General features: G+C 38.3%; 1 protein-coding gene and 2 long non-coding RNA genes across 3 annotated transcripts in view; 2 read left to right on the top strand and 1 right to left on the bottom strand.

Annotated features, from left to right (window-relative positions):
* Nucleotides 1-15,196, bottom strand: part of LOC106939488 (transient receptor potential cation channel subfamily M member 4-like) — a 22,675-nt gene extending 7,479 nt beyond the window's left edge. The window contains exons 1-23 of the mRNA XM_015021886.1: nucleotides 15,011-15,196; nucleotides 12,120-12,181; nucleotides 11,873-12,050; nucleotides 10,760-10,940; nucleotides 9,587-9,756; nucleotides 8,225-8,402; nucleotides 8,037-8,101; nucleotides 7,729-7,962; nucleotides 7,354-7,456; nucleotides 7,155-7,276; nucleotides 6,764-7,063; nucleotides 6,368-6,469; nucleotides 6,118-6,246; nucleotides 5,433-5,562; nucleotides 4,856-5,001; nucleotides 3,843-3,955; nucleotides 3,636-3,752; nucleotides 2,439-2,485; nucleotides 2,127-2,365; nucleotides 1,930-2,045; nucleotides 1,147-1,279; nucleotides 897-1,071; nucleotides 348-513 (exon numbers count right to left, since the gene is read on the bottom strand). Coding sequence (XP_014877372.1) covers nucleotides 348-513; nucleotides 897-1,071; nucleotides 1,147-1,279; nucleotides 1,930-2,045; nucleotides 2,127-2,365; nucleotides 2,439-2,485; nucleotides 3,636-3,752; nucleotides 3,843-3,955; nucleotides 4,856-5,001; nucleotides 5,433-5,562; nucleotides 6,118-6,246; nucleotides 6,368-6,469; nucleotides 6,764-7,063; nucleotides 7,155-7,276; nucleotides 7,354-7,456; nucleotides 7,729-7,962; nucleotides 8,037-8,101; nucleotides 8,225-8,402; nucleotides 9,587-9,756; nucleotides 10,760-10,940; nucleotides 11,873-12,050; nucleotides 12,120-12,181; nucleotides 15,011-15,073 — 3,269 coding nt within the window. The 5' untranslated portion in view covers nucleotides 15,074-15,196. The remainder of the gene's footprint in view (nucleotides 1-347; nucleotides 514-896; nucleotides 1,072-1,146; nucleotides 1,280-1,929; nucleotides 2,046-2,126; nucleotides 2,366-2,438; nucleotides 2,486-3,635; nucleotides 3,753-3,842; nucleotides 3,956-4,855; nucleotides 5,002-5,432; nucleotides 5,563-6,117; nucleotides 6,247-6,367; nucleotides 6,470-6,763; nucleotides 7,064-7,154; nucleotides 7,277-7,353; nucleotides 7,457-7,728; nucleotides 7,963-8,036; nucleotides 8,102-8,224; nucleotides 8,403-9,586; nucleotides 9,757-10,759; nucleotides 10,941-11,872; nucleotides 12,051-12,119; nucleotides 12,182-15,010) is intronic.
* Nucleotides 14,601-15,290, top strand: LOC106939489 (uncharacterized). Its single transcript, XR_001422858.1, has 2 exons — nucleotides 14,601-14,837; nucleotides 15,192-15,290. It is a non-coding gene; the product is annotated as an uncharacterized LOC106939489 (long non-coding RNA).
* Nucleotides 15,291-19,609: 4,319 nt separating this feature from the next.
* LOC106939487 (uncharacterized) overlaps nucleotides 19,610-24,141 on the top strand; it is an 8,071-nt gene continuing 3,539 nt past the window's right edge. The window contains exons 1-2 of the long non-coding RNA XR_001422857.1: nucleotides 19,610-19,696; nucleotides 20,757-20,759. This is a non-coding gene — a long non-coding RNA (uncharacterized LOC106939487). The remainder of the gene's footprint in view (nucleotides 19,697-20,756; nucleotides 20,760-24,141) is intronic.

Raw genomic sequence — 24,141 nt, 5'->3', positions numbered from 1 at the left:
AAACCCAGAATCTCTTAGTTAAACCCAGAGTCACTTAGTTAAACCCAGAGTCACTTAGTTAAACCCAGAGTCACTTAGTTAAACCCAGAATCATCTGGTTAAACCCAGAATCATCTAGTTAAACCCAGAATCATCTAGTTAAACCCAGAATCATCTGGTTAAACTCAGAATCATCTGGTTAAACTCAGAATCATCTAGTTAAACCCAGAATCATCTGGTTAAACTCAGAATCATCTGGTTAAACTCAGAATCATCTGGTTAAACCCAGAATCATCTGGTTAAACCCAGAATCATCTAGTTAAACCCAGAATCAGAGCCATCTGATGGTCCGTTCCTGGTCCACCGACCTGAACATGGCAATGAGCAGGTTGATGAGCAGGATGTTGGTCACCAGGAGATAAATCATCAGCAGGATGACCACCAGCCAGTTACCGTTGAGATTTCTGCACTGCTCAGCACCTCCATCAACCAACGTCTGGTTATCCGTGCATTCTACATCCCAAACTTTTTTAACTGAAGCACAAAAACAAACACACAAAAAAACACAGAGAAAAAGTAGTTATGTTTCATTCTATCGTCAATTTACTGTTTATCTGGGTTTATATACAAACCCAGATAAACCAGTGGACAGACAGACAGGATGGATGGATGGATGGATGGATGGATGGATGGACAGACAGGATGGATGGATGGATGGATGGATGGATGGATGGACGGACGAAGGGGCAAAAAGGAAAGATGCCTAGCTGCGTAAAGGGTTCAGGGATTATGGGACATCACCATAGTACCTGGTGGAAAACCTGATTTTTTTTCTTTTTTAGTACTTTTCCAGACATGCATAAAATATCAAAATTAAATTCCAAAATGCTATAAAATCCATGAAACGCTCATCTTACCATCGACCTCCTCCACAGGAATCTGACCGTAGATGTGCAGGTACGGCCTGTAGAAAACTCTGCGAAAGATCCGATCGAAATTGGGATCGTGGCGGTAAAGCAAAGCCTGATTGGCCACTCCGTACGCCATGATCCAAACTCCCAGGAAGAAGAGGAAGAAGAAGACGTCTTTCATCTCAAAAGAGAAGAGAGAGGCGTTTTGATGCAAAATGAAGTGCAATCACAATAATAATTTGGAAACTTTGCTCACCATTTTGCCAACAATGATAATTTTTGGTCCCAGCCGTTTGTGAATGGCAAAAATGTGAATGAGACGAAGGGTGAAGACCATGAAGTCCACACACAGGAGTTCCCTTCCATACTCATAAGACCATTCAAACATCCTGAAATAAATGTTAATGCAAACATAATTACTGTGGCAGCAGCGCCATCTGGTGGTCAAACTTTAAAACACACTTAAGGGTTACCTATCATGCTTCCTTTATCAGGTTAGAATAGGTTTATGGCTGACATAAAGCATGTTAATTACATTTTGTTTTTGCACTAAATCTTTGTTAGATGACTAGATTTTAGTCAGATCAGTTCTGCCTGTTTTGAGCACATAGAGCAGTAAAACCGGCTGACTAAATGTGCTGGAGATCTGTTTGGTTGCTAGGAAACGGGCTTGGCTAGGGTTGCTAGGTAACGGCGCAATGTCTGCTGAATGTGACTTAAATATTGGAAGGTTTTTCAGACATCAAAATAAATTAACTAAGTGACTAAAAACTGACTGGGTGGGAAATTTTAAGCAGTTAAGAAGAATAAAAACGTTCAAAAGGTGATTTTTTGATAATAGGTCCTCTTAACACAAAATAAATACTGCAGTAACAGCACCATCTAGTGGTCAGCCTTTAAAACAACCACATTTAAACCAACAGAACAGAGAAAATCATTTCTCAAGCTTTCTATGTCAACAATAATAAAAATGACTTTAGAAACTTTTGTTGTGAAATGGAAGAACATAAATAAGTTGAAATTAATTCAAAGTTCACACCTGCAGATTAATCCCAAGAGGAAAAGAGTTATAGCAAGAATGTCAAATTTATTCCACACATCCTGAATGTAAACTCTGAGCCTTTGACGCCATGTCATCACGTCTGAAAAGAAACCCTGGAAGAGCAAAAAAATAAATAAACAACAGATCACCTTATTGGAAAAGCATCAGAAAAATCAGTTTAAAGAATTCCTCACCTCTCGTATCTCCTCACACACGATGGTGAAAACCCAGAAGTAGAGCAAACACTCCGACACGGCCAGGTTTGAAGGGGGCGGCTTTTTGAAGTCCAACAGCAGCACAAACGCATACAGGATGAGAAACAGGAAGTACATCAAGACGTTCCCCAAAAACGCCGTGACAGGAGCAAACCAGAACTGGCGCCAGCGGGACAAGATGAACGGGCGCTGCGGCGGTCTGTAGGGTTCAGGAACGCCTGCGTCGAAGCAAAATGAACATTAATGATGTTTGAAGTGTTTTCAGTGACGGTGTCTGCAGAAGAGCCTCACCTCTGATGCTGGGACTCCTGGGGCTGGAGAGCTGGCCGTCAACTTCACTAATGAAATGAGAGATTTTCAGTTCAGAAAACAGCAAAAATGTGAGATAATAAAACCTCTGAGGGTTGAAACAACTAATCAGATTAAACGTAAAGAATCGATTATTGTAACCAATGTTGATTAATTGTTAATTGGAGTACATAGACTCACAAGAGAACATTTCCTGAAACAACACACTCAAAGCAGAAATTAAGAAAACAAAAGTGTTCAAAAGACAAAAAACATTTTGCAACATTTAAGATATAAAAAACTTCCGTCTGCAAATATGTTCTACACAAAAATCAAGTGGAATAGTTTTAGCTTCACCAGATTAAAACTTTGCAAAAACTAAAATAAAAAATCTTTAGTAATCAGCTAATGTAAACAACAAATCATCCCTGATGTTAAGTCGAGCAGAAAGGACTGAACTTTCCAAAAAGGATTTGTTTTACTGCACATGCATCAAAAAGGTCAAGTGTTCACTCAAGGAATGAAGATAATCAATAACATTTTAGTTTTTTATCTAATGTATTTCTAATATTATACAAAAAAGGAATACATGAAAAATGTGCCAATATTTTTATTCGATTTACCATCAGAATAATTTAACTGATTGCTAACTGAATCATTACTTGCAGGTGTAACATCATTTAAGATGTAACATCATTTACAAAGAGAGAACCACAAACTTCCATTTATGTTGTTGACATTAAAGTAGCATGTAGAGTTGAAATGGAAGAAAAATGACATGAGGTTTTCAAACTTTTTGGAAACTAAACTAAGGAAAAGTCTGACATGCATATGTGTTCAACCCACTGAATCAAAACTCTTTTTAAAAATCAATATTAGGGAATTATTTACTGTGGTATAATAGGTCAGATTTGAGCTCTGGGTCTCTGCAGCTCCTCCAAAGTTTCCACAGCCCTCTTATCTGCTTCTCACAAACAGACTCTATTCACCTGGTACCTGATTGCACTGGATTTTATTTAGGGGCATTACGGTAAATGGAGGTGAAAACATAATGTACACTTTTCAGATTTTTATTGGTGAAAAAATTTTATAGTTGCAAAATGCCTAAATGTGAAAAGGTTCCTACTCCTGCAGGGAAAAAAGTTTTTTTGATGAAAAGGTCAAATAAGCAAATATAAAAGAATAATAATTAAGCCTTACATGTGTTTGATGTCAGAGAAAGAGAAGATGGTTGTCCCGTAGTGATTGTCCGAATCCCGACTCGGGTCTTCATCGCTGCTACTTCCTTCCTCCTCCTCCTGTCGGTTCCCGTTTTCCCTGGGTTGGAAACATTACAGGTAAACCAAGGTTACCGTGACGCCGACTCATTTGGAAACCTAATATCAACCGTGATTCTGCAGATTTTACCTGAAAGAAATGAAGTTTGTGTAGCAGAGGAAAGGGCAGAAAAAGGTCAGCAGCAGCTTCCAGACGGCCGTGTCTCTCTGCATGTCGCCCCACCAGATCTGGGACAAAAACGACTGGAAGGGAAAAGAGACGAGGTCCAGTGGGATCATCATGAAGAGATGCAGAAACAGGCTGAGCTGCTGTGCTTAAAGTGTCCAAAGTGTGGGTCAGGGGCCATTTGTGGCCCTTGCACTCATATTTTTGGAGTTTAAGAATGACACAAATGGCACCAGAAACTTTTTATTTAATGCAAAGTTATTGGTGACAAATTAAGATATTTTTTCAATAGAAAATTGTATGTATTGAACAAAGTGTTTTATTAACCAATCCCACCACATCTATTCAGAGGCTGACTTTGGTGCACACAAATATATTCAGTTAAATTTGGCTAAATACAGCAAACATTTTCATCATATAGTAAATTTATATTTATTTATTTAAAGTAAACCTAAAATAATTAGTAAACTGGAAGTCTTTATGAAAATGGACGAAACTATGTTTTGGATATTCAATAATTTACACGTCCCTTCCCTATAAAGAAATCTGACTCTTTATTTGTTTAAAATATTAAATGCTCAGTTTATTTCTTTGGTCAACAAGGACCAAATCGTAATTCACTGCATATTATTTACAAACAGGAATATTTTTCGTTTGAAACATTTCCTTCACCATGTCCAGTTGGTTTAAAAATGCCGGTGGTTCCACCACCTGATGTCAACAAAAACATGAAAATGCAAAGGAGAGTCTGGATGAAGATTTACTGGAGGAAAATGGAGCTCAAGTTTTCTCCGTTACTGATGAAATGTTTCAGCACAATTTAAAACCAACAGCTAAATTCACAAATTTAAATAAAAGTCTTCAAATGGAAAAAGTCTGAATGGAAAGAACAGAACAGATCGTTTTGGACAGACAGCAACATTTTCTTCACCAAGTCGCGGTTTTGCTGTGAACCCAGATAAATAAGGATGACGCACCTGGACGCCGTCGTGGCTGAAGAAGAGGCGCGCGTCGGCGCCCATGCCCATCTGCAGGCAGGTGGTGCTTCCCCAAACGGGAGATTTCCTGATCAGCAGATCGAAGGAGCGACTTTCATCGCTGCGATAGCAAGAGCTGAAGATATCTTTGACAAAGGGAGGAGGTTAGTTGGCCTGGTTAGAAACAGATTTACTGACGACACGAAGGCATCACAGTTAAGAGTTTAAAGGATGAGAATAATCTGAACAAACCGCAACCGATGTGTTAAAATTCATGCAATTCCTGCTAATTTTATGAATAAATAATCTAGAAATGTTCTGATGAAATTCCAAGCATCAATTTTAAATAATCGGTATCAGAAACCCTGACTAAATGACATTTCTTCCATAAAAATAGCTGAATTTTCCACAAAATAAAAATGCAGTTTTATGGAGTCAATGGACCTTCATCACTGAGACAAAAACCATTTCAAGTTTGGAGTCGTTTCCAAATTTAGCAGACAACTAAATATTATTTCTCAACATGTATTTTAGTGTTTGGCTGAATTAAAGTGGAACATGTTGGTGTCCGTCTCACCGTGCGCCAGGTTCTCAAACGTCTGGGCCAGCTCTTTCATGGACAGTTTGATTTCGGTTTCAGACTCCAGCTTGGACAGCTCTCTGAGCATCTTACAGCCACTCAGAGCCGTCAGCACCGACTCGCCTGCCTGACAAACACGGGAGGACAAGCAAAGACGTGCAGCAGTTTTAGAGAATATTATTTTTTCAGGTCCATACAGTTGTTTATTTTCAATAAAAATGGAAAATCTGACAACGCAAGAAATGTTTCTGATACACCAAACTGAAAAAAAAACAAAACTAATGTTTATATAAATATTTTTGGTTGTCCTTAAAAACAACCTATTTCTCATTTACAGATGTCTAGCATCAATATAAAATGTTGAAAGCTGAAAGATTTTAAAAAATAACTAAAAGCTGCAGAAAGTTGTGCATAAATCATAATATGTTGGGTATAACGATGCACCTAAATATCGCTTCACGGTTCTGGGTCAGTTTCATATGAATAAATACAGTAAATAAGCTGAATGAGACAAATAAAAATGATTAATGCAAATTTATTCTTAATCTTTTAAACAGAAAATGAAACAAAAACAGGACAGAAACCACAATTCTTAGTTAGCATGTTAGATCTGAAACATTTCAACTTTTTGTCCAACAAAAACAGGTTGTTATATATTCTTGTTTTGTGTCAGAAATTTTACCATCTCCCAGAAGAAAGTGGCCATCTCAGTACGGTTCTGCAGAACGGCCCAGATGAAGAGCGAAGCCCAGGGGTAGAAGCAGCGCTGGTTCTGATAGGACCGATTTTCACACAGCAGCCTGCTGACATGCTGAGGAAAACACAAAACGAGACCCAAATACATCCGTTCACAACAGCTGAGATTTAAAACATGAGACATAAAGGTTCTTATCCAAACACTAGACAAAAACACACAGGAAAACCAAGCGTACCTTGACAGCTTTCCTTCTAGAGCTGATTTGTGAAATGCCCAAAATGTCGTAGTAGAACGGCTGGCAGGTATCACCCAACAACAAATCCAGGACTCCTGAAATCTAAGAATGTGGAAAATACAGTTTCATCAGTTGGTGTTTTATCCTCACGTAATTTTTGTAATAGATAGAGAGAAAAACACCACCATAGGGATCTTCATGTGTCACAGCAGTATAAACAACAATGAAAAGCAATCTAAAATATAACAATATTTAGAGCAATGTGCTGGTTGTACGCAGTCAGAAAGCAGTTGGTAAGAATGACCTGCGGTACCTTCCAGTCGGCTGCTGAAGGAGTTTTTTAAGGCTCCCACTGTCTCATGTGATTTAATATCAATGAAGGAGGTGGAAACTCACCTCGAAAAGGGTGATGTCTGTCTGTGACCTGCTCTGAAAGTCCTCTTCTGGCCCTGTGGAAGGGGATTTTGACTCGCTAGTTGCTGCAGGCACAGTTGCTGCAGTTCCAGTTCTGACCACTAAGCGGCGCTGAAGCAGCTGATATAACAGCGTTGAATCGGGAACGGAGCGGTAGAGCTGCTCCAGTCTGCCATAGGTCAGGTATTCAGTGATGTTTAGACCGTTCTCGGTGAAAAGCTGCACAAACTGGGGCTTATCATTGATCAGGACGTCCGTCATGGATTCCTTCAGATCCTCATACTGTTTGGACGAGAATTACATTTTTATAGCCAAGAAAAAGGTAAAACGATTGAAAGAAAATGTAAAAAACACTGCATTTCTTTCCATTTACCTTCCACTGAATGTCTCCATTGAAAAGTTCGCTCTTGGCAATGTCAACCCTGTTCCATGCAACAGCGAGTTTCAGTTCTTCATTGTACGGACTGGCCTCAACCGACGTCCGCTGCTTACTGGCTGCAAGACAAACGGAAAACAATCATGTCTGACCACATAAAAACATCTGCAGGTTTTAGTTTTAAAAGTTTCCCCACCTCCAACCAATGCCTTGAGGAGGACTGTGTCAAAGTCTGTGGGACTCTCCTGCTCTCCGTAGTGGATTGAAATCAAGTCTCTGCATTGGTAGATGCTCAGGGCCTGCAGACAGAGACGTCAAAATTAAAAGAAAACTGTCCTTCATCAGGACTGAAGAATCAAAGAGGGACTCCATCAGGAAACAAGAACTGAAGTTCAACCACCTTCTGTCCCGACCTGTTTGGGCAGCTGGACCAAAACTCTCACCACAAGCACTTGGGTAAATATTTTCTTGGTATTTTCTTAAATGTGACCTATTATGTTTCAAGTTGGACAGGCAAAGAGCAGAAAGAGCCACTTCCTCTTTCAGTACAGAAAAAACAAGCAGAACTCACACGCTCAACAAGTTTGTCAGACACCGATTCTGCAGGGAAGTGCTTCTTGACTCGCTCTGCGACTTTTTCTTTCAGATCCACACTGGGACCGGGTTCGCCGTCACCTTCACTGCTGGACTGGAAGCCTGGGGCAGCCGATACGTTCTCCAGGAGGTCAGCGACGAAGTCTGCCAGGCCTCCAGAACCGGCCAGCACCAGCCAGGGCATGGAGTTCTTCAACGACAGATCCATTCGCTGGCAGAGACCAGAAAATCCATGATTACCACATAAACCAAGGCAAAACGACAGCAATCAAGTTGACAATTCACCTCTAAGCTGCTTGTGTCTCCTGATATCAACATACAAAGAACAGGGATGTCAATTGTTCCGCTACCTGTTAAGAAAAATATTCATATTACCCAAAAAGGTCAGAATAGTTCAAATTACAGATTACTAGAAGCCCTTAGATTATTTTTCATCATTTCATGTAAATAAAGTAAATCCATATATTTCTTACCCCATATTCCTGTGCGCTGATGGGAAATGTAGTCCTCCATCTTGGCTCTGAAGACGGTGTCTCCTCCTCTGCGGCCCACACTCCCATCGTCCACCAGCAGGAAGGACTGGTAGTTGTTGTCCAGACAGCAGGAATCCCGATTCGGGTTCTGGACGTAGTACTTTGCAGGAAAGCTGCCCTGCTCAAGAAAGCATCCATGATCATTTATTTCAGATGAGGAACCTGCAAAATTAATGAACGTACCATTTTATCTGCAGTGAGTATAAATAGTGGAAACGTCCCTGATCAAATGGCAGCTTTTAGTGATGCACAAAATGGAGACAAAAGCATTACAGAACCTTTTCCACCAATAAAGGGGATCCATTATGTTTTCTTGAACAGATTAGGATAGAGCTATTGGTGATTTAAAAACATCTTCATTACATTCTTTCCATAAAATCCTCCTTCCGTAATGAGATTCCAGTCTACTCAGTTCTGCATGTTTTGAACTGTTTTAGAGCGTCTTGTCACTTTAAATCCAAATAATCTGCTGCTGGCCACGCCCCCAAAACCCAATGTTTACACTCGCACATGAAAACGGCTAAACAGATGCGCACTTAAACAACTGCACAATCTTTGAAAAGCAAAAGTGGAGCCTCCTGCACAACCAACAAAATTTCAGTAAGTGGTTTATAGATCGTAAGTCAACAACAAAACACTTTTCCAGCAGCCATTGTACAGCGGTGAAACCAGCTGACCACAAGTGCTGGAGCTCCTTGCTTTGCTAGGTGATGGGTGGGGTTTCATTGGGGTTGCTAGGTAACAGGCAGCCACTTTGCCTCAGTGCAGTTGTGATGCTCTGTTAGCAATGTGTAGGGCTGATTTTTTTTTCAATTTGTGTCCATTTTCTGTTTGTGTTTCGCCGTTTTGTGTAGCTGTGGAGACAAACACCATGACAAAAGTTCATACATGATTGATTTCAAGTGCTTTGCTTTCTCTTTTCAATGTCTTTTCCTTTTTATTTTTTCAAATAATTAATCATATTTGAACTTCCAGCTTCTGAAAGCTTGGAAAACAGTTGTTACAAACCGACCTAATGTTGAGCCGATTAAGACAGAAAATTAGTTTTCAAGCCCAACAGGTCAAGATGGTATGTTTACTTTACGTTTTGTATTGTATACTTTGTGAATCATCTGTGTTTTTTTATTAATTCTGCAGCGTACTTGTGGTGTAAAACAGAGACTGAAGATATACTCGTGTTTGTGAACAAGCCAACGCAAATGCCTTTTACAAATGAAGGTGAAAATGTTCAGTAAACATCACACCTTCCTGCAGAGCATAGAAACCTCCAGGGTAAGATCATGTGACTCTTAAGACAACAACCTTGGGGTTGACGAGCTGCTCCCTGTTGTGCACTATTCCCCACGGAGCGACGCCCACGGCCACCACCTTGTTGAGGGAGTCGGAGGAGGCTGCAGTGGCGTGATCTCTCACCGCCTCGCCAACACACCTGCCGACGCCTTCACGCAGTCCTGTTGTAATAATCCACGCTCCTGGGCAGGGACAGTTCAACATTATGTGTTCAATAAAAAGCCTAAACAGGAGTCCATGAGAAATCAATGTCTCTAAACTTGGTCCTTATCTTTCCATGAAAGATGTTTAAAGTATATCTGAGCCTTTTGGAGATTTACTGAGATTTAATCAGCCTAATTCTGCAGTTTTGTCAGATTTTTGTCTTCCGTTTGTTTGCAGCCGTGTGTGAAATAAGCGCTGTGATCAGCTGATTTAACTGTACACTGTAAAAATCACAAAATCTTACCAAGTATTCTTGCTCTAGATTTTATTGCAAATATCTCAGCACACTTGAAATAAGACCAAACCTTAGAAGTAGCTTTTCGGCAAAACATAGGAGCTTATTTATAGTCAATAATTCATTAATGTTGATGAAAACATATTTGTTCTACTGGCAGATTATTTCACTTATAACAAGACATTTTTCCCATGTTATGAATGAAATAATCTGCCAATGTAACCAGTACATTTTAATCAATATTAAGGAATTATTGACTTAAAACAAGCTCATATATCTTGACAAAATGCTAATTGTAAGTTAGCTTTGTCTTCTTTCAAGAGGACCAAGATATTTGACTAGAAACTAGAACAAAGATACTTGGTGAGTTGTGTCTTTGCAGTGTGCAAGCAGTTCATTAACAAGCAGATCATTGCTTTCATCTATGTGATATAAAATCGAAGGAGAATACACAAAAGTTAGAGCTTGTAATGTTGGACAGAGTGAAAATGTGGTATAAATGCTTTTAACGCTGCACAAAGTGATATGATACAACAGCAACGTAATACTTAGCATTTCTGTGAGTTTTCAAGCTGATTGTGTGTGAACAAAATGAGTAAATAAATGTAAATGTGTAAAAAGTTCCTTGTCTAAAAGGACATTCTGTTCTGGATTATAATTGACTTTTCCAATTTGGAGAAAAACGTCTCGCTGCCCCTTTTCCATCTTTTCTGCTCTGGTTTTTAAAGACCTCGGTTTACATTCACCTGCTCTTTGTGCTGCTTTCACCAGTCCCTGCCTGAGGACTTCTCGGACCCAGGTCTTCACCTTCGTTCTGCCCTCTCCACCCACAACGGAAACCACCAGGTTTGGTATGGGAAGATGCCAATGGGTTCTCATCAAGTTGTAGACCATCGACGGCTGGGTGTCCCACGACAGGCGCAAGAACTGACAGAAAGAAAAAAATCAAAGAAACCAGCACACATCGGAGCAAGGAATCAGACATGAGGTCAATAACAGGTTTACGCAAATTTCTTACAGACCAGTGATTGTTTGATACACTGCAGAAACACAAAATCTTACCATGTAACTTTTGTCTAGTTTGTAGTGCAAATATTTTAGTATTCTTGAAATATGACAAATCAAACTTTTCAGCAAGAAATATGATCTAGTTTTAAGTCAATAATTTATTAATATTGATGAAAAAGGTCTAGTTCCTTTAGCAGATAAACTGACTTATAACATGCAAAAAATTTCTAATTATAAGTGAAATAATCTGCCAGTGGAACTAGAACTGGGTTGCTAGGTAACGGGTTGGGCTTGGCTGGGGTTGCTAGGTAACGGGCTGGGCTTGGCTGGGGTTGCTAGTGGAACTAGCTTTATTGACTTAAAACAGTTGTTTTAAGTTGTTTAAGTCAAACAGTTGTTTTAAGTCAATAAAACTTAAAACTATTGGAAAGTTTTTCTGGAAAGTTATTTTTAAGTTAAATTTGTCTTATTTCAAATGCGTTAAGATATTTACACTAAAATCTACAAAACTATGTGGGAGGATTTTGTGTTTTTACAGTGCATTAGGCTTTTCCACAAAGAGCCAATTTGCTTTGGATCACTTTTACAAATAAAACCATAATTTAACAACTGGATTTTGTATTTACTCGGTTCTTTTTCTGATAGTAAAATAGTTTGATTGTCTGAAACAGAATAAATCCACAATGGGACAATTTATTTACGAGAGTGCAACCACAGGTCAACGGTCAGGAATCTCCAATGTGTTGACAAATTCTATAATCTCTCTTGATAATTAGGTCGTAAGATTAAGACAAAGACATTTATTAACCAACTCTGATAGGATTTCTTAAAGCCAAACAGAAGGGACCCACTTGGCTGTGTCTCTTGCTGGCTCCTGCGAACTGAACCTCTCCAAAAGCGTCGGTCGGATATTCAGACGAGTGCTGGGCGCTGTCCCAGCGGTTCACAATGGCCGTGCTGAAGTAGTCCCCGAGCGCCACAGAGGAGTGGGCGTCTCTCGCTCCTCCACACTGACACAGCGCTCCATTACTGACACAAAGAGATCAGATGAGGGTCCGACATCCACACCGCGGCACGTAACCGTCAGGCTGCACTTACCTGAAAGAGTCCTCCACAAAGGTGGTGCAAACTCTCTTCTTGTAGATCTTGGCAATCCAAGTCTGTAAAGATTTCAAACAGTTCAGGAAGCTGAAGTGAAGCGTTTGCAGTTTAAACTCACTCTTACCCTTTTGTGCATGTTGCCTGCAGGGAGTTGAAAATGCAGCAGACAGCAGAAAATGTCTCAAGCTGCAGAGTCAGGCTCGACCCGAACACCTGAATGTGACTTTTGATGGGGCGCTGCTGATTTGACAGGAATCTATGAAGCAAAGCAGCAGCGGACGTCCCCGACTTAGAGGCTGATTTTCTTTGGTTATAATTGACTAATCAATTATAATAATTAATAGTGTAGTTAATTTCTTTGATTATAATTGACATAATCTAATAAAACTATACATATTTTGAAAAACTGCAAAAAGCACTAAATGTTAAATATTCTTGATCTAATTTCAAGTGAAATAAGATAAAGCTAACTAATTTTTATCAACATATAGGAGTTTGTTTAAAGTCAATAATCCTGTCATGCATAGCGGTCACTGCAGTGTCTAAAATGTTTTATAGATATCAGTGCACTGATATCTAAAATTTGTGTTTCTTGTGGATTTTTATGTGATAAATGCACATAGACCACCGGTCAGCACCACAGGATGACCAAAGATGTCCTCTGTGTGATTTGGGGAAAACTGAGAGTGAAGAGCACTTTTTATTTTACTGCTCTACTGGTCATCCACTGCAAGTTCAAGAAATGTTTTTGTTAAAAAACTTGACAAATTTCACAAACCGATGAAAAATGCCAACTAACTCAGGAATATACAGTCCCTCCTTCTACTGTAAAAGAATCTGGCAAGTAAAAAAAATATGTATTGTGACAGAAAATAGCATAAGCAAAGTACTGCGCAGGTATGTGCAGAACAATGCAGAATACGTTTCTGACATGAGCTGACATGTTAAGCATGTTGGGTCTGCTCCGTTTAGTTCTGCACATGATGCGGAACATGCAGAAGCCGTGCCAACTGGCAACAGTCTGGTTGCTGTGAGGAGTCAAGTTTCTCAGAAAAGTTAACTCTGCATTGCACTTCTATCCAGAGTTTTACAGTCAGAATAATAAACTTAATGTTCAAGTACACCTTGTACACTAGATTATTTATTTATATTTTTGTAATAAATGCCAATAAAAACTACTTAAACTGGTTATTCAATAATATATTAGTAAAAAAATATTTCAACTCAAATTATTAGAAATTCTGCACACAATCGTTAAGATAAACTGAAGAAAACCAATGTTTTCGAAGCATCTTTTTAAATTGATGGAGTCAAATGAGATTAAACGACAGACGTCAGGGTTTCAGTGTGTTGGAAGAATATAAATGTGCAAAACAGAGGATTTGCTTGTCCTTGAAAACTGGAAAAATTAACCATTCCTTAAGTCTGAACAAGAAAATAGAGGAGCCACAGGAAAACCTGAGTTTAATATTAATATCTCTGCTGTATGTGTATGCCATGATGTGAAGGCTGCAGGAGTAAGCTATTTAACCAGAGAAACAAACTTTACTGATGGTATGCATGATGATAACAGGTGTGATGTCATTCCCAAAACCTCATAACCAACTAACCAAACCTGTCCTCTTTATTTGCATGCAGTTACTTTTATTAAAACTGCATGGTTTACAGGAAAAGCAGGAAATAATAAAACAGTCAGAAGACCAGGGAAGATTGGGATGGTTCCATTGTCAAAGATCTTTAGCGAGCATTTCAAGTTGCAACAAAACTACAGTCTGGTTGATGACTTCGAATGAAAAGATATTCATGTCCAATTTTCTGTGAAATCGCTACAAGTCCAGGCCGTTCCAGGGAGACAAACTTACAATTTGATTCATCAGAACGCTGAGTGAAGAAATAAAACACAAAAATCCAACAAAAAATTAGTTATCCTCCTGCACAACTCGCATCTAATCTAAAAAAAGGGCATTTCTTACTGCTTATCTGCATTAAAGTCTGAATTGTGGCATTCAGATTTGTTTGTTTTCTTTTTTTTTTTATTTAGTGCCATTAATCTTCTTCCATACAAATGCAACTTCAATGCTTCTAGATCTATTCAAAAAATGTGTAAGAAGTCGCTTGTTTTATGTTTACTGATGTTAGCAAATGGATTCAAATATGTTAGATTCAAGTTTTCTAAAAAAAAATAAACCGCTTGACAATATCTTTCAGAGTATTAAATTGTTAACAGATTAAATGCTAAAGAAATTCAAAGGACATTTTTAATGTTTGTTTTCATAGTGCGTCTTTTAGTAACAAGTATCAAAACATTTCTTCTTATTTTTAAAATGGTCAAAATGTTATTTAGGAAGCCTGAATAAGTCTGAGGTGAACAGTAACGCTTATAAATTTGCTAGTTTTATTGTGCGGCTTGACTTAAACGCACCATGGATTTAGAACGAAGCCGTAAATCACACAGTAGAAGCGCAAACAGATCCCGGCACAACACCTGCAACTGATTAAGCGTGGTCTCTGAAGTGTAAAACCGTTTAATGTGTTGCTGGTCGGAGCTTTTATTCAGTTAACTGCCCAAGGCATTACGTCAGCTAACTTCCGGTAACTTGTTGGACAAGTGGTGTTGAAGATTACGCTGGACTTTTACGTTCCCACCGTAATGACGCCACTACAGAGACGTGGGTTTCCATAAACGGAACATTGTTATTACCGGTGTCGGTGACAGTAAGTAAGTGGGTGAGCGAGGTCCCGACAAAGCTAATGTTTCTCTACTTTTGAGACTCTCAACAATGCATACCACAGCTCTGAGGACACGTTTCAATTGCTCTTTTCCATCACCGCCGTCATGACACACCTCGCTTTACTTGTTTAGTTGCTTCTCTTAAAGGTTTACCCACCTGGTCTTTCTCAGATTTACTGAGCTTGTCTGTGCTTCCTCGCACTTCTCCGGTATCTTTCATCTTCCCCTTCCTTTGATTTCCGTCCTTGTCAGTGGGAAGTTTTGTAGAGGAAATCCCTCGAGGTTAGGATTTCTCTCTGGCCATTTCCCTCCAGTTCCTGTTTGTATTGTCTCTGCAGCCAAAGAGGAAAAGCGAGGTGCGCTGCAGCCCAGACACACCTAATAGGTGAGGGTGTGGTTTCACAGCTCAGCTGTTTGTCTGTCGAACTCCAAAAAAAGCGGCGTGGCTTGAAACCACAGGCATTTAAAAACAAATGACGTCAGCTGCTACCTTTTTGAGTCCACTTCCTGACATAACTGTAAATACAGATCTATTAATTTCATAAATTTTTTACTACTTTAGCTGGTTGTTTACATCAGGTGTATCGTATTTGTTTATGGTGTCACAGTTTTGAAGACAAAAGCTTAAAATGAAACAATTGTTTTAGTCATTTTTGGTTGATTATTCTGACGATTAATCAAATATTCTTATAAAAATGTCACATTCTGCAGATTTTTCATTTAACCACTTTAGCCTTTTTTTAAACATTAGATGCAAATAAACAAATCCCCTCCCCTTTTTAAAAAAACAAGATGAACATTTCATTACCTAAAATGCAACAGCATTATTTTAATCATTTGTAGATAAACTGATTAATTTTTCAATAATTGGATTGAGAAATTTTTTAGAAATTTTAGAAAATTATATTTTTTCTGAGTCTGCATAATACTCAAGTTAACCATTATTCGATTACTAAGTTAGTTGATTATTATTTGAATTAATTACATTTAATGTGATTAATCATCCCAGCTGTAAATATGTATTTTTGTTAAAACTGTGTTGTAATTGGTGAGATTTTCCCAGAGATGATGAAAGCTGTGGAGTAGAGAGGATGTAGCAGCTGACACGGCTCTGTGGAGCCACGCTGGGGATGGACGACCCCTGTGGACCGGCAGATCAGGGCAGCGGGCCAAAAAAGAGGGGACCGGACCATGGCCTTCAACTAATCCTCTGAAGGAAAGTTTATTCTTGCACTTTGCTTTCACTGGTTTCCCTCAGTGAAATACTTCTCTGACGCCCACCAATTCTATTTCTAAAAGTGAATTTGTCTCTTTTGTAAGTGAGAAAAAAAGGTAGGATTTTTTTTCAGCCAGCTGATCCAGCAGTGCACAGCAGAAACTGGGTCCACCACTTCTGTGGTTCTCATTAAAGGAGTTTCAAACCATAGAAATAATATGGTGGAAATTATTGGGATGTTTGAACCCATAACTTTTTAAAGCCTTTTACAAACTGTGTAAGGTACACTTCAGTTGTATTTTTTTATTTTTATAAAGTAATAATTATATTTTCTAAGCTATAAACTTCTTACAACAGCTGACACACATCACCCATGAACAGCTCCAGAACCGCACACACCCAAATAATATTAAGGAAATATTATAAATATTTTACCCCACATTATTTCTATTCAATATAATGTAAATAAATAAGGTATAAATTAAATAAATACATGAAAACTCACCTCAAAAAGAGTGATTTGTGTTATTGGTCTGAGTCTCTACCGTCACTTTGGACCAATCACGGCTGCAGGAACTGTTGTTGCAGTTCCAGGTCTCACCACTAAGAGGCGCTGAAGAAGCGGAGCCGTTCCTGGATGTTCACGCTTTTCTCATTGAAAAGACGTAAAAACTGGTTTTCATCATTGATGTTGTTTTAAGTCATTTTATAAATGAAATATTAATCTGTCAGTGGAACTAGAACTTTTTCATCAATATTAAGGAATTATTGACTTAAAACAATCCCCTATATCTTGCTGAAAAGTTACTTGGAAGTTAGTTTTCTATCAAATCTACTAAGATAGACTTACTTAAAGGGTTTTATGCTTTTTTAAAGATGGTGATGAATGTTTACTTGAAAGCTCATTATAAATGTGGAGGACTTTAACTCAGGTCTTATGAGGAAAATATTAGATTTGCCCAACCTGGGAAAGTATTTTGAAGACGTTTCTTAAAGGGGACTCACTATGCAAAAATATCATTTTTATGTGGGTTTCTACTGCTTAAAAAAAACAACACCCAGCCGTTTTTTTAAAATGAATGTTCCTAAACCTGTTGAGTCTTACTGTAACTAGAGCTTCTGGAGCGATCTGTTTAAACTGGTGCCACTATACTACCTAATCCAGGTGTCACGCCCTTTTTCAGTTAATGAAGTGAGTAGCCTTGCAGCTGCATAAGAGCCACACCTGTTAACAGTAGCTCTCTATCTAACAATGACTCTTGTTATCAGGCTGCATTAATTTCGCAGCTCAACATGAGCTCCAAGGGTGTTGTAACCATTAAAAACCTCTAGAACCGTGTGCCATTAGTTTTTACAATCACTAAATTAAAAAAACGACAACATTCATTTGATTGTCCACACTTCATCTTAGAATTTTTCATGATGCTTTATTTAGCCAGGTTAATCAACAGCATAAACTCAGTAATCAATAGTTTTAGATCCAAGTTAATTTCAAATCACATATATTCAATCTACTGTCTTTCCCTAATCTGTGTTGCTAATTAATGAATGAGCAGTTCGACTCAGGCTCAGATGATCTCGGCGACAGAGGTTTGCTTCTTCCCTGCAGAGTCCTCCTCTGAATGGATGTGAGATGTTGTTGTCCTCAGTGTGGCTCAGCTTGTCATCAGCTGTGGAGTCTGTAGCCACAGTCTGTTGCAGCTGCTGGAGATCTTTGGGAGAGTCGAGGACAGCAGTCCAATCAGGAGCCAGGGCTGTAGGTCGTGTCTCTCCGTGGCTCCATCCGTAGGTTTTCTGTCTGGATGTCTGCAGCCGGGGACGAAGCCCTTTGTTCCCCTTTTCAGAGTCTTTTATACTTTTTCAACAACAACAATTTCAAAGTACCTCTATTTTTTTTAGTTTCGTCCTGAGCCTAACTGATTTTTACCTTTGGCTTACTACAGCACTAAGGTTACAATGTGATTAATCTTGTACATTTCACAATCATATTATTATTTAATCACAATAATCAACATCAAAAGATTACAACCACTTCTTACATGGGCCTGTTTCAGTAATAAGACTCTTTTCTTCTTAATCACCATTATTTTATTCTGTGCATGAAACTGGAAATATCTCAACATGCCATCCGGCCCCGTCTGGCCCCGTCCGGCCCTAACGGCCAAATCCATGCGGGTCCTTGGCCTTCGCTCCCCCCTTCTCCCATTTACCGTTGCTGAGTCGGTCCTGGTTGCGAATGCGACAATTCGTGGATGTGCATATTCTGCGAAACGGGACTCGACGGAAACGTAACTTTTCATTCAGGGTGTCACTGAAAAAAAAAAGGAGGAGATCAGCTATTTTACAAATTAATGATCAGGTTGAGTTTATTTAACATAAATCTAAAATAAGGAAGGGATTAAACAAAGAAGTAGGAAGACTGGACAGCTTAAACTGGTTGATGTTTGAATAATACGGTTTGGGAGCGTATGCTGTCTCCTTGACCTCTGACCTGTGAGTCTGGTCCTCTCTCAGGAGGCCGGCATCCATTCCAGTGCTGCAGAAACAAACAACGTGGTTCAGCTTTACAATCATTCAGCTTTGATTTTAATGATTACATAAACCTCTATGCAATAAGACTGTCAGTTATTAACAAATAGTTTTTATACATTACACTGCAAAAACACAAAACCTGTCAGGTATATTTGGTCTAGAGTAAATATCTTAGTGCTACTGAAATAAGACAAAAGTAATTTAAACGTAACTTTTCAGCAAAATATAGGCGCTTGTTTTAAGTCAATCACTTTAATCAGGATTATTGATTATTTCACTAACTAGTTCTTTTTAAATAAATACTAAGGAATTATTTATTTAAAACAAGTTCCCAAGTCCTTCTGAAAAGTTGTAAGTTAGTTTTGTCTTATTTCAGTGTAATAAGATATTTGCGCTAAGAACTAAACCAAAGACGTTTAGTGAAATTTTGTTTTTGCAGTGTATTAATTTAACTGTGAAGACGATAAACTAATGATGAGCAAGTATAACCTTACAATGAAAATAATCAGCTGGTATTTTAATAAAAGTGTCTTAAAACTGCTTATTAATAATTTTTAAAGAGCTTCATTAGTAATGGTATTTTTAGCATTATATTAATATTTTTATGGGAACGTCTTGCCTTATTACATTATGTACATTAGCAGGGAGTGAGATGTTGCTGACCTTTGACCTTCTTTCAGTGCCGAGGCAGAAGTCAAAGACACCATCATCAGCAGCAGCAAAAGAAAAGTAATCCCCATTCTGTCGTCACCTGGAATGAAAAAAAAGTTAATCTGAGTTATTATCTCAGAAGTATGGAAGACAATTAGTGCCACTAAAAAAAGACAAAGAATTATTATCCTCAGAATTGTGACTTTAATTCTGAGCAAAAAGGAAAGAAAAATCTGACATTTTTCTAAGGATTCTTTTTTCCCCAGTTTATCCCTAATCATCTTCCACAGCAAAGAAATAAAGCTCACTTAAAAAAGAAAAATAACTTCATACTTACAGACAAAATGTGACTGTTTTCCGTTGCTTCTTGCAGAAACTATTGGTAGCGTCTCTCTGACTGTTGGCTTCCCCGGTCTGTCGCTGGTCCTCTTAAAGGCCGGCGGGGTGAGGGGGGCGTGTCCATAAATGTCGTTTTAAATGTCGGCCGTTCGTTCATTACTGGTGTAATGAATCAGTCACTCTGGCAGCTTTACTCTCTGCTTACAGGAGCCATGAAGGCAACATAAACTATCCTCAAGCCAAAACATCCCAGCACTTGTTCTTCATGTGACCTTGCAGGTTGTGATGTTTACATTGATCCCCTACACACACACACACACACACACACACACACATACGCCTCCTCCATCCCTCTCCTCCCTCGCTTCACTTGTTTCTGAGCAATTGTTTCAGAAATTACTGGTCCTTCACTCACATCCACCTCGCCTCCAACTTCATTTGAGAGAAACAGGAGCAGCTTGATCTCACAGCTGCTCTCAGGTTTTGCAGCGATCATAAAACAAACCACAGCAGCCAGAGTTGTTTACTGTCCTATGGATTTTTTTTCCCTTTATTGAAATAAAAACAAAAAGTGGACAACACAAGTATACAGATTGTCCATCCATATAACGGCCAGGAGCCGTCTACATCAAATACAGTTTAAGCTGAGGTACACATTGTTTTGGATGCCTGGAGGCAGTAAATTCTAGATCCTGCAAGTTCTGCCTTGCAGGATCTTGTTTTGCTCAATTATTTTTGTTCTTATATCTCCCAAAGAGAGATAAAAAATGAAGAGGAAAACATGTTGGTGGACAGAAGATGATGATTTATTCTAAAAATCGGACATTCTCCTGCACAAATTGCAATTTTGAAAAAGTAACTTTGTGGCTAAGAGCATGTAAATGTCTCAGCAGATAAGCTGTGTCTTTTGTGAGGACATGCTGAAACAGTTCAGAGCCACCGGATAGGTGAGAGAATCTAAACTGTCTTTCAGCGCTTCATCATAGATTGTAGGACTCTGATAAATGTCCAGGCATGACGCTGGAATTCAAAAATGTGTCGGAGAGGTCAGCTATAAATAATAAATTGTCATCAGGTGGAATAGTATTGGGGGTTTGGTACTGTTTGAGCTGGAGTCTAGAACCTCTGATGTTTTTATCAGGGAACAGAGGGACGTGTACAGCAGAAGGTTCGATGCTGGCAGCTTTAAGAAACTCAAAGTCAGGTGCAGCAATTTGTACCCCAAACTCTGGCTCTGGTTGAACTGCCTGCTAATCATCAGAGCAGGCGGTTCAATCAGACTTCTGCTGCATCCAGAGCAAGAATGGAAGACGAGCTCCATGACTTTCAATAAACATCCCATTGAATTCAGCTCAGAAACATTTAGTGTGAACAGGACATTATCCTCAAGCTTTGCAAACTGTCAGCTGCATTAAAATACACATTTGCCTTAATAACACAAGAGTCAGATCAATGTAACACACTTCCATCTCAAGATACAAAACATGCCATTAAGCATTCTGGGAAATAGTTCCCACTCCTGTCTTTTTCTTCTTTCAGTTTTTTTTAAGTTGCATCTGACACGTAAATGTTTGTCCAGAGAGGCAGAAATGGATTGTTTCGTTCTCTGATTGTGCAGGACGAAGCAGCTCTTTACCGACACCTAGTGGCCATTCTGCGTCACTGCTTGATAAAGAAGCGTACGCTGCGTGAGGACGCCGACGAGCTGCAGGGGTGAGGAGAAAAATAATAAATAAAAAGCCAAATAACTAAATAAATAATAAAAAAAATATGATGGACAGTACAGATATGAACAAGTTTGGTGAGAGGAATTTCATATAATATTCTGACAAATGTTTTCTAAACAGTTAGCAATTATCAGGACTAGCATAGCACATTCATTATTAAAGAATAACATATTTTGTTATTGATTTGAATGATTACATTACTTGAAAGTTCTTTATAAATGTGGAGGAGTTTAACTCAGATCTTGTAGGGAGAATATAAAATTTGCACAACTTGGGAATGTATTTTCATGCCATTTTATTTAAAGGAGACGTATTATGCAATACAATTCACATTTTGCACATTTTTATTCTTTCATTTGGGTTTCTACTGCTTCTGAAAAAATAGCCCAACTGCTTAAAAAACACCCAACTGTTTCTTTGTTCAATAAATTAATGTTTTTTGGTGTCTGGAAAAGGAACCGTTTCACAAACCTGCCACTCACCTAGCAACCTTCGCTTAGCTTGTTGCCTAGCAACACCAGACAAGCCCAGCCTCGTTACATAATAAACAAAAAATGTTTTTATGTTTTTACTAAAGGCGGGTGAACTACAGGTTCTGTATGTGTAAATATTTAGTTCTTGTACTGAGCTGAATGTTTAGGTCATTTCTCACCCAGAGGATATTTTGGGTTTTAAGTTGTTGACAGAGGGAAACACACACACCCTAACACTATAAAATATCTCACACTCATTGTTTTTCCAGCGTTTGAATTCTGGATTAAATGTTCCAGAGGAAACCTTGAGTTTTATTCATTTTCCTCTTGTAGATGCAGCTGCTTGAGATTAATTTAAGACACTTCCTGCTTTCAAAAGCATTGATTTAAATACATAGAAACTTTTAAATGAATAAATAATTGATTGAGCTACTGTTTGAAAACTAGGATCAATTGGAATGTATGTTAATGAATTTAAATGTTTTTTTTGTAAAGAGCCTTTTGAATTGCTTTCATATAAATAAACTGAATTATTTTTAAAAAAATAAAATGTCAAAACATGTTTGTTAAATGTAGGTAGAAATTAATCTGTCTGGATTTAAAAATCATGTAAATTAAATATTTTTACTGTTAAAACAGGGGGAAAAAACTTTAATTTATGTTGTGAGGGATACAATTCTTTATGAAACACAAAAATGTGTGTTTTCTACACCAAAATACAACATTATTTACAGCTTTTTAAAAACATTACAATAAGTTCTGGTTTGACATTATCCTGCATAATACTGGTAAATAAACACAATGTAATGTTTTTTGCTTTACAGAATTTTTCTCATGAGTTTACTGACTTTTTATACAGTTTAAATTACTAAAATAAATACACTTTTCAGTGATAATGTAAGTAAATGCGATACATTTGAGCAGTACCAGGTAGTTGAGACGCATATATTTAATTCTGAAACACTGAGACGCTGCGTCAGTCCTTGTGAGCTGCTGCTCTTCGGCGCTACCGGCCGTATCCGTACGGGTCGTTGGCGTCCTTCGACCCCTCTTTCCCTTCCGTCTTGCTGAGTTGGTGCAAAGAGTTGCCCAGGTTGTGAAGGAGACACGTCCCCAGCTGGCACACTGTCTTGTATGGGAGTCGACGAGGGCGTAACTTCAGGTTGTCACTGCAGAAATAAGAAGTTAAACAGTTAAATCACAAATGAATCATCAGGTTGAGTTTATTTAACCCAAACAGGTAGGAGGGTTTCTGTTTCTACCTGTCTTTGAGACTAGACAGCTTAAACTGATTGACGTTTGAATAATACGGGATGATCTTCGGTTTGGGAGCGTATGCTCTCTCCTTGACCTCTGACCTCTGAGTCTGGTCCGCTCCCCCTGAGAGGTCGGTATCTATTTCATTCCTGCAGAAACGACACGGTGTGACGATGTGGTTCAGCTCACAGCAGTTACAACCATTCTGCTTTGATTTGACCCTCTATGCAGTAAGACTGTCAGTTATTAACCAATAGTTTTTATACATTACACTGCAAAAACACAAAATCTTACCATGTATTTTTGTTCTAGTGTAAATGTCTTAGTGCAATTGAAATAAGATAAAAGTAAAAGTAACAGGAGCTTGTTATAAGTTAATAATTTTCATCAGAAATATATTATTTCACTTAAAACTAGAACTTTTTAAATCATTGTTAAGGAATAATTGACTTAAAAGAAGCTCCTAAATCCTTTGAACAGTTACTTGTACGTTAGTTTTGTTTTATTTCACATGTTATAAAATACTTGCGCTAGGAACCAGACCAAACTTCCTCAGTGAGATTTTGTGTGTTTGCAGTGAATTAATCTGTTAAAATAATAACATTAAAATTGATTCTTCTTCAAAATAATCAACATGAATTCAAATAAAAGTGCATTAAGACTGCTTATCAATAATGTATAAAGAGTTCATAGCTTTATTAGTAATGGTGTTTCAGTGTTACATTAATATTTTTATGGGAAAGTTGTGCCTTATTACAGGGAGTGAGGTGATGCTGACCTTTGACCTTGTCTCAATGGGGAGGCAGAAGTCAGAGACACAATCAGCAGCAGCAGCAGAAAAATAATCCCCATTCTGCCCTCACCTGGAATAAATAAAAAAAAATTATTATCGGTTATTACCATGAAGTATGGAAGACAATTAGTGCCACTAAAAAAAAACAAAGAATTTTTCTTCTGACTTTTGACCTCAGAAAATTAAGGTCTGAGGAAAAAGAAAATAATTATTTTTTTTTTTTTAGTTCCCCCAGTTTATCTCTAATCATCTTCCATAGCAAAGAAATAAAGCTCACTTAAAAAAGAATAATAACTTCAT

This window comes from Poecilia latipinna, unplaced genomic scaffold, assembly GCF_001443285.1.
Source record: "Poecilia latipinna isolate Pla-1442-1.1 unplaced genomic scaffold, P_latipinna-1.0 Scaffold2888, whole genome shotgun sequence".
Taxonomy (NCBI): domain Eukaryota; kingdom Metazoa; phylum Chordata; class Actinopteri; order Cyprinodontiformes; family Poeciliidae; genus Poecilia; species Poecilia latipinna.
The sequence above is the reverse complement of the archived record's forward strand: the minus strand, read 5'-3'. Positions and strand labels throughout refer to the sequence as shown.